This window comes from Antrostomus carolinensis, unplaced genomic scaffold (assembly GCF_000700745.2).
Source record: "Antrostomus carolinensis isolate BGI_N321 unplaced genomic scaffold, ASM70074v2 scaffold26104, whole genome shotgun sequence".
NCBI classification, from domain to species: domain Eukaryota; kingdom Metazoa; phylum Chordata; class Aves; order Caprimulgiformes; family Caprimulgidae; genus Antrostomus; species Antrostomus carolinensis.
The window spans coordinates 54,247-67,237 of record NW_010310495.1 but is presented as its reverse complement, the minus strand read 5'-3'; the positions used below and the strand labels follow the sequence as shown (position 1 = coordinate 67,237).

Here is a 12,991-nt window from a genome sequence, read left to right as displayed (position 1 = left end):
CACACCTTGTGGCAGCATGGATTGAAATCAAACTGAAAGCAATATGAAATAGCAGCCCAAGCCTTACATGCATTGTGTCCCTTGTAAACACAGTGTTCATGGTACTAACAGGAGAGATTTAGACAAATATGCCACTAGGCTAATTAAGGGCTCTTCTCCTAAAGAAGCTTTTGTCTCAAGCTTTAGTTCTGGAGATCTGAATGTAGCCACGTACTGCCTCAGGTTGTGACTTGTTCTTAGGCTTAGCTCTATAGCTATAAATACAGCTATATATATATATATATATAATAAACAGATACTATAAAACCACAGTAACAAGACAAATGTTAAGGCCTGTGTTAAGACTTTGTTTCATTTCAATATATACACCAGTATGATATATGATACAGGTGCTCTAGTTTGAGCTTTGGGGTTTTTCTGATTTAAACTGTTTAGGGAACAAATTATATATGTTATTTTGTTCTGTCCTTTTCCAGCCAAGTTTTTTTGTGATGAATACTTGCAGGTGATGGATTTGACTTAGGGGAAACGTAAGAAATAGATATTACAACAATTACTATCAGTGCTGAGCTGTTCTACAGTAGTAGAAGCTGGATGTTGCTAGTAGCATTCAGTTTCTCTGTTGGAAAAGTAAAGGCTGGTTTCAGTGAAACTTCTCTTGAAGTTGAATGATTTAATGGAGCTGAATGATTTACTCTAAAAGCAATGCTGGACTGACTGACTGCTTAACAGTAGTTGTGCAGGATTATTAGTGATGTGCGTAGGCTTTTATAGTTCTGCAGGTGCATATATGAAAATACCTATCAGTGTTTCTTTGTATTAGCTGCAGCTGTGTCTGTAAATGTTTGTGAATGTCTGAGGTAAAGCAATAAACCTGTGCTTCCATGGCTCTTGCTGATTTTTAAAATTGTTGTACTGCTTAAAATAAATCGGAGTTTCAGCTTATGATTCCACTTTACTTTTTTCCTTGCTTCACCTTCCATCCTTTCGTAAATTGGTAGGGATACAGTTCTCTTCCACATTCATAGGAAGCTAAACAACACGATGTTAAAGCTTATTTGAATTAAGTATGTTTTTCCAACATTTGATACTGCAAGATTGCTTTTTCCCCCTTCACAATAATGTCTGTTTTGTTTTGTTTTGTTTTGGTTTTTGGTTTTTTTTTAATGAAAAGTCAATGTCTTGGTTTTCAGAGATTGCCAGGGTGTGGTCAAGCAGTCCCCTTACAGTCCTTATAGAACTCTTCTCATAAAATAAATGGTAGCTGAAGGTTTAGTAAATACACCTCAGTTTCTGCCTAAACTTAAATGTCTTTTTGATTTTTGTGCCCTAAATATTCCATTACTTTCCCTTTCATGTTATCTCATGCTCCGTAGCATTAGCGAAAGCAATGGGACATTCTTTTGATAGTGCTATTTATTTTTCTCTCTAGCTGTGTGCTGCCCACCTGCCAACCCGATCAGAGGCGCCGAACCACTATCAAGCAGTATGTCGGGCTCTGTTTGCAGAAACAATGGAACTGTACACTTTCTTGGCCAAAATTAAAAGTGCAAAAGAGGTAAGCAGTCTGAGAAGGAAATTATCTGTAGTGTTCAGGGAGAACAGTTCTACAGCTGGTAGACTGTCTTTCTTTTGGCCTGTAACCTTTTATAAATGTCTTGTAGAAATTGTTATGAATTGTGACTTGTCTATTTGGGAGTAAAATAAAAGTTTTTCTTGGAGGGTTACACATTGCACACATGAATCCATTCCTGCATGTGTGTATGCAATGCATTTGAGTCTAAAAACTCTGGTGTTTCAGGGATGTTGTGAGGTGTCAGAGCTTTTCCTGTCATTCCTCAGCTCCTTCTTATGCCTTGTCTTTGGCTGAGAATTATGTGAGATTCTTCTTGCTCATATTTTGTCCCTAGTCAGCAGCTTCCTTTACCTTTGATGTATGATTGGCTTGTTTGTCTGTCAGACAGGCTTCACGGCAGAGCCAACTTAAAGAAAAATTTCTGCCTGTAGGTCACGATGCTTACATTCACTACCTGCTTGGCTGTTACTGTTGACTGAAAGACCAGCCTATGAACCACTGCAATTAAATGGTCTGGCTGAAGAATAACTTTGAGGGTGGGCAAATGATTTTTAGTGAAGATAGTTTCAGCCTGAAGAATGGCTCCATAAACAATTGTATTAACACAGTGGGGGTGTTGGTTACGTTGGAAAACCAGTGGGTGAGGAGAAGGGCAGGAAGGGAAACATGTTTCTTGAAGCTGGTTTCTTGACCAAAGCCAACTTGTCAAGTAATGACACTTTCATAATTTTTCTTTTTAATAAATCTCTGAAGGATTTTCTTTTCTTTTGTAAGTAAAGATCCAAAGTATCTTTGAAAAGCAGGATAATATTTTACAAGCTGATCTAAAAATTTTGCTGCTGAAAGAAGCAGAGCTGTTCCACTCACGCACAAATGCTCCCACTGCGTTCCTTCATCTGGTTCTAGAAAACAAACACAGCAAATAAAAAAATAATTTTAAAAAAAGAGTAGTTCCTTGTCAGGTTAATGAGCTGAATTAGCTCATCAAAGGGTCAGATGAGGCTCAAAGCAGCACAGGAGAGCTTTTATCTTCATGCTGGTGGCAGAAAATGCAAACCAGTCAGAGGCATGAGACGAGTGCTGTCTTTTGTTCCTGCATCCCTCTGAGGGGGAGAATCCTTCAGAGATGTTTTTCTGTTGCACAGGGTCATGTTTCACCTCCACTTTTCCTACAGAGCTACTCAAACTGAAAGCAATTTTTTCAACTGAAGCAGTATCATAAAAGGATAATTTTGACAGTGTCGGCATGGCTGAGGAGCCACCTGTTTTCCAAAGTGCCTGTGTTACAGTTCAGCTGCATCCAATGCCCCTGATAGAGAGAGCAGACAGGTTACAGTGTCTCTGTGCTAAATCTGTCTCCTGAAGCCTGACATCATTAATTTCACATCTTAGCTTTTGACTGCTACTTGGTGTTCTGACCACTTCATATACTAATTGAGAGACCACCTCAACTAAGAGCTATTGCTGTGTCCATGTTGAGGCTAACAAAGATAAGACCCTTTGGAGTTCTTTCTGTTCAGAGAGGAATTATGTTTCAAATAGTTATTGAACATTTTGGCCACAGTAAGCAGTAATAAGGCATCTTCGTTGTCAAGGTTAAAGTAAAATATTGTGTTTTATAGCCAATTAAAATTAAGTCTTAATAATAATTAAAAAAAAAATAAAAGTAGAGGGGTGTTTTGAATTTGCAAATTATTTAATCACCTTGTAACTGGATGCAAAAAAACCAACAGCGTCTGATCACACCATAGAGCATACTGCGAGTTAATCCCTAATGAAAAAAACCCGTTTGCCTCTCAAAGTCTTTTAGGGATTGATTCAAAGTACATTTAGGTCAAAGGAAGTAATCCTTGTAAATGGAATTTTGGCCCTACTGAAATCAGTAACACTTTTATTGCTGCACGTAACCAAGGCCAGAATTTTGATCTTTTGATTTCATTTTAGTCTGGATCAGTCCCCCAGTAGGCATACAAGAAAATTATCTTACAAGCAGCTTCTGGAATCTGAATACCTTAGTTTTATAATGTACTTTATGCTTTCTTATAGCTTTTATCCAACTATAGATTTGGAATGTGTTTAATTTTGAAAATAATTTAGCATACAAAGAAAAAATAGGTATGAAAAAAATACAAGGTGGAATGCTTTAAGTCTTGTTTCTCCATTTTAAAATGACCTCTATAGTTTATACTTGAGGCAAACAGGAATCATATGGTAGCACTAGGTTTATGCCAGTTAAAGCTGTAGTCTTGTTTATATGCTCTTCTCTCTTGCAAACACATAGAAGAATCTTAATTCATGAAGAATACAGTTAAATACAATTCAAGTCAATAAATTCATTTTTCCTTTCATTTTGTTATTGTCATATGAGTATTGGGTATAAGGGAGAGAAACACTTAATACTTCAGTAAGGACACTTTGCTGTCATGCATTTGTGGCGGTTGCATCGGCAGATAACTGGGGGGGGAACCCCAAGTTATATACATCAGCTCCAATTTTAAAAAAACCTATAGTGTGTAAGATCGTTTGTGACACTAAAGATGCCAGGAATTTTAAACTGTTAGTTTATTTCAAAACCTGACAGCTTTATTTGGAGATCTTCCTTTACAGTCCCTCAGACAGTTGTGGATGTTAGATCAAAGTGAAATTAAAAGCACTTAAAAGGGGGGAAAATTATCTAAAATTATGTAAAATAACTTTCCTATGAATAAAAATCACTTTCAAATTCCTTGGATTCCTACTAGGGCCACTGGATGGCATCTGGGTATCTGTTTCCCAGGTATATGAAGTTCATAGTTTTTGCTCCATAGGCCCTTAAACAACAAATTTCACTGTAGTGGAAGAAGGAGAATTTTTATCTGCAGAAATTCACTTGGCAGGAGTGGACCAAATCTGACCAATCTTATGTCACAGCTCAGGATGGGTTTAGAAGGGAAATGAACTGTGAAAGAGGCAGAAAAAGTATTGCTGTGATGCTGTTTTCAATTTGGCACTATAAAAACTTGTCAGGATTTTGAAAGTTACAGGATTTAATGAAGGATAGATAGGAGGCAGGAGGGATAGCCCTATAGGGTTGTAATATGTTTTGTTACTAATATAGATACTGAGTAGTCGTGTGCTCTCCAGTCTATCACATGAACATCATTGTCATATAACAAATGGAGCGTAGTTTCAGAAAGGGTTTTACTGGCATGCATTTGGGTGAGTGCATTAATCAGAAATGATGAAGCAATGAGTGAGCTGTTCAGGTCATCTAAATGGATGTCAAATAAAATGTTTTGGGCACTTTGTCACGTACTTGATGCCATGTGATTTTTGTTTCCAGTCTGATTCCCTGTGTATGAAAGGTCAGCAGTAAAGCTGACTTGCAGACAGGAAGATGATACTTCCATTCTTAAAAAGAATGAAATGCACAGGACAGGACTCAAGCCAGAGCAGAGAAAGGTGTGATGCCACTGTTGCAATAGTAAAAAAATTAAGATCAATAGAGTAACAGTAGGAAAAATAAGTATTTCTGTGGAATAGCAGCAGCAACTCCAAAGGTAGGGCTGAAATTAAGTTAACTAATCTGATCTAACTTTGCGTCTTTTTGCAGTGTAAAGTTTTTCTAGCAAGTTTACTGCGGTGTTTTTTTCAGCTTGCTGGCAGCATCTGTATGCTGCTCAGGCTCTGTGAAAGGTGCCCTTGCTGCAGATCCACCCCGGCTACCATCTGCTGCCATCCAGAAGTGGTCTTTTAGTGGGCCAAGACCTCCTAACTCTACGTCCTGCTGCTTAAGCATTTGCAGCTGATGACAAAAATGGAGTCCAGCTCCTTTCTCGTCTCAAGCAGTGAGCTTCTAAAATTGCAATAGGAAAATTCCACAAAAATAGGATCTTTCCCCTTTTTTTGATTGTGTGTGGGGGAAAATATCAACAAGGAGGAGGAAATGCGTGTGTGTGTGGTGAAGGATGAGATAGTTTGAATATCTACTAAAAGTGGACCTCATGTAAAAGAAAAGATTAATCTTTTTCAGGATCATCCAAAAGTAATTGAGATCACCTTTGTTGGTACCTAGCCATAGGCAGAACTGTAGGCACAAATAAGTGATGTCCATGAGAGAAAGCAAATGTTCCTGCTGCAGAGTATCTGAAAAAGTCATGCACATTGCTCAGAAATGGTTTCAAGTGTGACTTAGAGGGACAGGGAGAGACTATGGAAGCATAGGAAAGCAGAAATTGCTGCTGTGGATCAGACTGGGGATCCATCTGGTCTGCTATGTACATTATGTACCTGCTTTATGGAGGGCATATCAGCCCTAGTCCTCCCTCAGCTCCCTGTCACTGTCCAGTCTTGCCTTCTACTGGAGTTAATGCTCCATGTGCACTTAACGGCTGAGTGAGCCAGCAATGTGCCCTTGTCACAAATAAGCCTTACGGAGTCCTGGGCTGCATTGGAGGAGTGTTGCCAGCAGCTCAAGGGAGGTGATCCTTCCCCTCTGCTCAGCGCTGGTGATGCCACACCTGGAGTGCTGGGTCCAGTTCTGGGCTCCCCAGTACAAGAGACACATGGACATACTGGAGAGTCCAGTGAAGGGCCACAGAGACAGATTAAGGGACTGGAGTATGTCACAGATGAAGAGGGGCTGAGAGACCTGGGTCTGTTCAGCATGGAGAAGAGAAGCCTTAGAGGGAATCTCATCAACATCTATAAACACCTGAAGGGAGGGTGCAAAGAGGACAGAGTCAGGCTCTTGTCAGTGGTGCCCGGTGACAGGACCAGAGGCAATGGGCACGACCTGAATCACAGGAGGGTCCCTCTGAACATCAGGGAACACTTTTTTACTATGAGGGTGACTGAGCGCTGACACACGTTGCCCAGGGAGGCTGTGGAGTCTCCAACTTTGGACCTGATGCTGGGCAACTGGCTCTGGGTGGCCCTGCTCAAGCAGGGAGACTGGACCAGCTGACCTCCAGAGCTCTCTTCCACCCTCAACCACTCTGTGAGTGGTACCAGTAAATTATGATGCCAGCCTGTAGCAGAGTTAAGCATTGGTGAGTGGGCTGTGGGTGATAAACTCCAGAACTGGCACAACTGGTGCTAAAAGACGCCATGTGATGCTGGCCAGCGTAAAATACAAGAAGTGTCCAGTAGGCAGATGTGTCTTAATCTGCTGCAGTAGGTTTGATTCATATCTCATGAATTTTTAGAGATTTATGTACACCCTAAAGCATCAAAATTAATATTCCTTCCAAACTAATTAAGATTTTATATATTTTTATAATTGCCTACATCTTCAATTGCAGTAAAAGTCCATGTTCATAAAACACTCTTCCATGATTTCATTATCCACAGTATGCCTTGTAATTAAGGTTTTGGTAGAATACAGATAAAGCTCCCAATCTGTTGTCTTCATACTGTTCTTTTAAATCATATTGCCTTTCACTTTTGTCCTTTCTGATGTAAAAACAATTCTTTCAGTCTGCCTGGATCTATTTAAATCTGATCTGTACGAAAATGTAAACATACAAATTCTAATTAAGTACATGAGGAGAAATGAAATTGTTTCTTTTTTTTCCTAGTTTCATGCCATGCAAAGACTCAATTGGAAAACAGTTAATTAAAAGTCATGTGTTACTTTCCATTTAACATGGCTATACTGCTGTATTAATTGTACAAAATATGATAATAACGGTAGTTAATAGGTACCTAAACAGTGTTAATGGCTAACTTATTTTGGAAATGTGATCATTAGCCAAGTTACTCTTAATAGTCTTGTGACTGTAAGACCTGTTAAATTCCCTGCTGCTTGGATTTTCAGAAAGTACAGCTGGGGAAAGAAATTGATTCACAAACTTTTCTCTCTTCTGCAACTTCACTTTTGCGTACACTTCTAGGCTTCCATTGACTCCGCTTTTGCAACCGTCTTGTGGTCAGGCAAGCAGCCCCATTTTGATTTGTTTGATCCCTCAGTTTAGGAACTTTATATTTTTTTGCCTCTTCTTAAACAGTTCTGTTAGGCAGTGTGCTGACTATTGCCCTTTCCAGAGCTGAGCAAAGTGCATTGACCCATACCACTATATCTGAAGAACTTTGTCTGATATCCACTCAGGAAGCTTTCAGGGACTGATCTAATTGATTCTGCTTCCACATTTGAATTAAATGGGGTTTGGGTCTTTTCAAAGAATCAGAGTAATGCTGCTAGCCAGGCCCACGGAATTTAAACCCAAGTTGGATAGCTGAATATATAAAAGCAGTTTTTGCCCTATGTGCAAGTTACATATTTTTAAATTGAGTCTGGAGGTGCAAGAATATTTTATTAGTTTTGCAAATAGCAGCACAGGAGTGACTTACATGAGCACACAAATTATAATCTGGGAACTGCAGTAGACTATGTTCTGCAGTTGGTGAAAGACAAAGTCCAGATCTGTATTCCCGAGACAGTCTTCATTAAAACGTTGCATTTTAGAGAGCCTTTTGTGGAAGCGAGTCTTTGACGCTGTGCTGACAAGTGTCTTATATAAACTCCCATCTGTCACCGAGCACGGGAGAGCGCATCTCAAATGTGGGACACGGCAGCAGCAAATCAACTGCCTGCTTTTAATAGTGCAGCAAGACGTTTGAAGACATTTGGTATTTTTATTACTAGCTTTTGTCACAAAATGCAGGGTTTTTTTAAAAATGGCCAAATGCTCTAATGATTTAAAAAAAGCCAAAGCTTTTGAAACACTCACTTCCTACACATCCAACCCTTATTTCCTGAACAAATGCCCAGGCTGTAATAGGTGAATCAGGTCTGTGGCATGGGTCTGAGGTTCTGGGATCGTTTAGAAAAACCCTTTTAAGATGTTTCTGCTTTCTGAAATGGAAACCCATTTAGGCCATGTATTTATTGTACTGTAATAGCTCTTCTTAAGCTGTTGTCCCAAGGGTGAGTACAAGTGACTATAGCAGCTGAGGTTGCTTCCAGGTTTTGAATCACAGTTAAGTTCTGACAAATGGTCTCTTGTATTGTAAATGTTTTGGTTTCCATAATTTACGATTGAAACGGATGCAGAAACCCACTGATGCCGGCTGGGAGTGCTGGAGGGAAATGATAGTATTTCATTTAGTCTAGAAGTTTAAACATAAGAATTTGTCACATTTATTCCTTTCTAAGCAGCACCTTCCTAAGCACTGGCTGCATGGATAGACCACTACTGTTTCTTTTTTCTCCTCAGTCCTCCAAAGCTTTCTAAGTTCTGTAACGATGGAAATTCTTTTCCTTTCTACTCTTCTTCTCTGATTGCATGGTGAGCTGCATTTAGGGGTCTGTGTCAGGTACTGGGGGCAGAATGAACTATCCCTATGAAATGGGTGTCTATGCTGGTACGAGGGCAGCAGCCAGAGCAATCAGCACTAAGATGGGGAGCCCGGCTTTGGCAGGAGGCTGTGCTTGTATCAGCTCATTTGTATCATAAAACTCCATTTTGAGAGACTTATCTCTTGGCTGGCAGGTTTTGCTCCTACAATTCTCCAGTGCCTGGTAGCCAGCATCGCTTACACCTGTACTTTCTCAGGTAGAAACTCCCCCTCTAGCTATGTTCCAGAGAAACTAATTAGATGATTGCCGTATTTGGAAGATCTTTCAGCTGTTCAGTTTTTGTGGTTTGTTTTTTTTTTCCCCTTCTTATTTTCTGCTGTTAGGAAAAACAGGTTGTAATCTTTTTAGCTTCATGGAGTATTTATGTCAGTCAAAGGCATCAGCCTCTGGGCGTAAACCAGCCCAGTAAAATTTATGGTAGGGAATATGGTTGCTGAGATGGGCAATGGCTATACTTCATCAAGAAATATTAGCGGTGTGCAAGAAAGCAAGTAATTTGCAGTTCACAGATACTATATTTGAAGTGATTACTGCAACTGTATGATACAGAAAAAAAGAAACCCTGAATGGCAAAATACACATAAGTAAAACCTTTATGTTACTACTTCTTTCAATTTTTCTTTTTTTTTCCCCTTGGAAAACAGTGATTGCCTGTAAGTGTCAAACTGACTGCAGTGACAGGACCAACACAAGTTTCCAAAAAGCGATTCTTTCCCATTTGAGTATCTTGTGGTGATACTGCAAATCATGCCAAAATGTTCCTGCATTGTCCCATGATATATTCACTTCAGTAGTGTGGATGATTTATGGGTTTTTAGAGTCTTCCTGTAAATTATGTATTTTATTTTTATAGGGCAATGGTAGTATTTCTCCTTTGATAGGAAAGCAAATGTGTTACTTAAATAAGACAATAAATAATCCACCTGCTCTCTTTGCAAAACTTCTGTGGTAGCTGACTCACATGTGCTATCTCTGTAACCAGGTTTGGTAGATACTTGCACTCTGTTAAATGTGCAAGTTAAGCACTCTTCCTGTGCTTCCATTTCTTCCACTGAAATGTTGGAAGTTTTAGAACTACTTCCGGGAATATTTTTTTTTAACAAAATATGCTTATTTTTAAGTTTTCTGGGAAGCTCAAAGACTAAATTGAGACTGATTGTTCAGTTGCCTTAAAGGAAGAGCTTGAGTGCTTAAAAGTGAGAAAAAGATATTTGATAAATAAATACATCTGTCAGATCTCTGACCTGTTGCTTTAGTATTATAAAATCAACAAGTAGTTAGCACAGGATTTAACTATCCATTTTTAATACATTAGTGAGTACTTAGATCAAATTAAACATTGTTAAAGATTTCATGGAAAACTCTCTGTAAAAATGGAATGGTATGTTGAGAACTTGTTTGTACTGCTGATTCCGGAACTTTTCTATACAGAAGTAAACAAAAAAAAAGTAGCATTTTGAATATGCAGTTGTTTATGTGTATGAGATCATTTCTGTAAAGCCGCGGCCTTTAAAATCTTTCATTTGCATTTGTCTGTGTGCAGGCTTGCCTGTTCTTTGGTCTGCTGTAACTTTTTACCATTTTTCATATTCTTGTTAGTATGAAAGCTTTTTTTTCCCCTTTACAGACAATCTTTTCCATATTTGCATGATCTGATCTTGTTCGTAAATAGCAGTTTTTAACCTTTGAAAGATCTATTTCTCTTCCTTACAAGATTTTATTACTCAGATTTCAGAATCTATAACCATGTTATACAGATTATTTAATTTGAATATACATGCAAGACTGTCATTATTCATTTTAAAGGATTTATCATAGTTTATTTCTCCTTATAACAAACTTACTGAGAATTTCTCCTTCTACAAAAATGAGCTGTCTTGAGTTCAACAAATAACAGTAATTTTGGTATGAATGAGATCCTTACCAAGTCGGTAACATTTTCTGTGTTGCAGCTTAACAGACGTGCTGGGTGGTTGGGTCTTTTTCTGTACATAGCCCAATTTTAGGAATTTTTAAATTTCTGTGTATAGTTTTTCCTCTGGCATGCTATTATCTGAAGTACTTTCATACTCAAAACTTAAGCTTTTTTTCCCCAGCATTTAAGATACACTTTTCAATTAAGAGAATTATTCAAATAGTATTTCAAGTTACTTTTACAGTATTGCTATTCAAGTCATAAAACATTCAGTAGAATGCCCAACTCAACAGATGTCAAATATTAAGCTTCAGTTTTACTTGAGAGTAATGCTACCATTCATTTATTGAGTCATTTTCTTTTCATTGACAGAATCTGAAGAAGATTCAAGAAATGGACAAAGAGGCAAGTGATGAATCCAGCACAGATCTTGATGACTTAAAAAATGCTGACTGGGTAAGACAAAAATTGAATATTGATTTAGCATCATTACTAGTAGTTTATATTTCTTTATAATGCTTACCTAAAGTTGTTTGGTTTATGTTAAAATCAGTATCTGGTTTTTTTAACGTATGAATTAATAGTAACTCATGACAAGTTAGAACCAAATGGAGTCTCAGCCTTCCTTCACAGACACATGAAACAATACAAGTATCCAAGCATTACATGTTTTCTTTAGACTGTTTTCATGGAGAAGCTTTTGCAATTTAAAAAGACTGAACATTTAGACAAGTATCATGCTGACTGCCCTTCAAAGGGACAGCCAGGCAGTAGTCAGAGTCACCAGCTGACTTTCTCCAGTGGTGAAAGAAAAATGTTATAGAGCAACTCTTAACAGAAAGTAGCTTTTTTTATTTTCTAGTTACAACTCTTGCCAGTTCATAGAGGGGTATTACAAGGTTCTTAAAAGTACTTTATTTAAATCTCCCAATCTTCTGTCCACCACCTGCTCTTCCTCCTGTCCAGCCATTCTTGCTGCCCAGAAAATGAGAGGAAGGTGTTAGTGTGTGGTGCTCTTATAGGCAGAACAAAAGGAAGTTGAGTACTGAGAGGACATTGCTAGACCTTAGAATTTGGAGTCCATTCCAAAATTTCTATTTGAAGAACAAATTCTGGGAAATTTTGCAAGAAAGTTCTGGGCCTAAGGGAAATAAAGTTTCAGATTAAATCACTGTTTTAATTCACATACTATTAACTATAAGTCAAGAAACTTTCCTGATACGCTTGCAGTATACTTCAAATGGAAATACAGACGTATGGTATAAGAATTTTAGATCTTTTTTTTCTGTATTATCTTAGAGATTAACATCACTTGAGATGAGACTCTGCAGTCCTGCTGAGTTGCAACAGAATTTTGTTATATTTAGGAGGGTTAAAAATAGGCTTATATAAGGATTTTGGTTGATGTCTTAAAAATAAAATAGTGCAGCTGTACATATTTGGTGACGTCCTGAAGAGGGAATGAACGACTTTGGTTTAATCTGAGGTAATATTCAAAGGTAAGGTATTAAATAAAATTTCTCTCTTTTTTCTCTTCAGGCTCGTTTTTGGGTACAAGTGATGCGAGATTTACGGAATGGCGTTAAACTTAAGAAAGTTCAAGAGCGTCAGTACAACCCACTCCCCATAGAATATCAGCTCACACCCTATGAAATGCTGATGGATGATATTAGATCCAAACGCTATACCTTAAGGAAGGTCATGGTAAGTCAAGAGAATCACTGGAATTTGTCAAATCTGAAATGTTCTTTTCTTTTTCTGTCTTCTTATTTTCTTCCCTTTTTTTTCTGAGAACTTTGAAATTATGATTTCATGCAGATAGTAATGTTCAGGGCATCTTAAATTTACATAGTACATTGAGGGGGGAAAAACATGAAACCAACAAATGTTGTTCATTTTGTTTTCCATATGGCAGGCATTTAAAATTCTGAACGACATACCTACATATCATATGCTTGAACAAATGACTTGTGTTGGTTTTATGATAACCTTAAGAGTCATATCAAAAGTCCTGTCACGCTTTCCACTGAGAGATTGTTTTAGAATTTTCTTATTGGGGAGAACATTTATCTTGAGTTACAACATAACTTTTGGAATTCCAGAATGTAAAGTGCTACCATGTTGTTCCATGAGTCATACTATGACGGGAAAGGAAAACCTG

At 38.0% G+C, this 12,991-nt stretch overlaps 1 protein-coding gene across 1 annotated transcript in view; it reads left to right on the top strand.

Moving 5' to 3' along the window:
* Positions 1–1,432: 1,432 nt before the first annotated feature.
* The window catches only part of SPIRE1 (spire type actin nucleation factor 1), a gene marked incomplete at its 5' end in the record, with an annotated part of 44,917 nt that continues 33,358 nt past the window's right edge, over positions 1,433–12,991 (top strand). The window contains 3 exons of the mRNA XM_029084619.1: positions 1,433–1,558; positions 11,203–11,286; positions 12,370–12,534. Coding sequence (XP_028940452.1) covers positions 1,433–1,558; positions 11,203–11,286; positions 12,370–12,534 — 375 coding nt within the window. The remainder of the gene's footprint in view (positions 1,559–11,202; positions 11,287–12,369; positions 12,535–12,991) is intronic.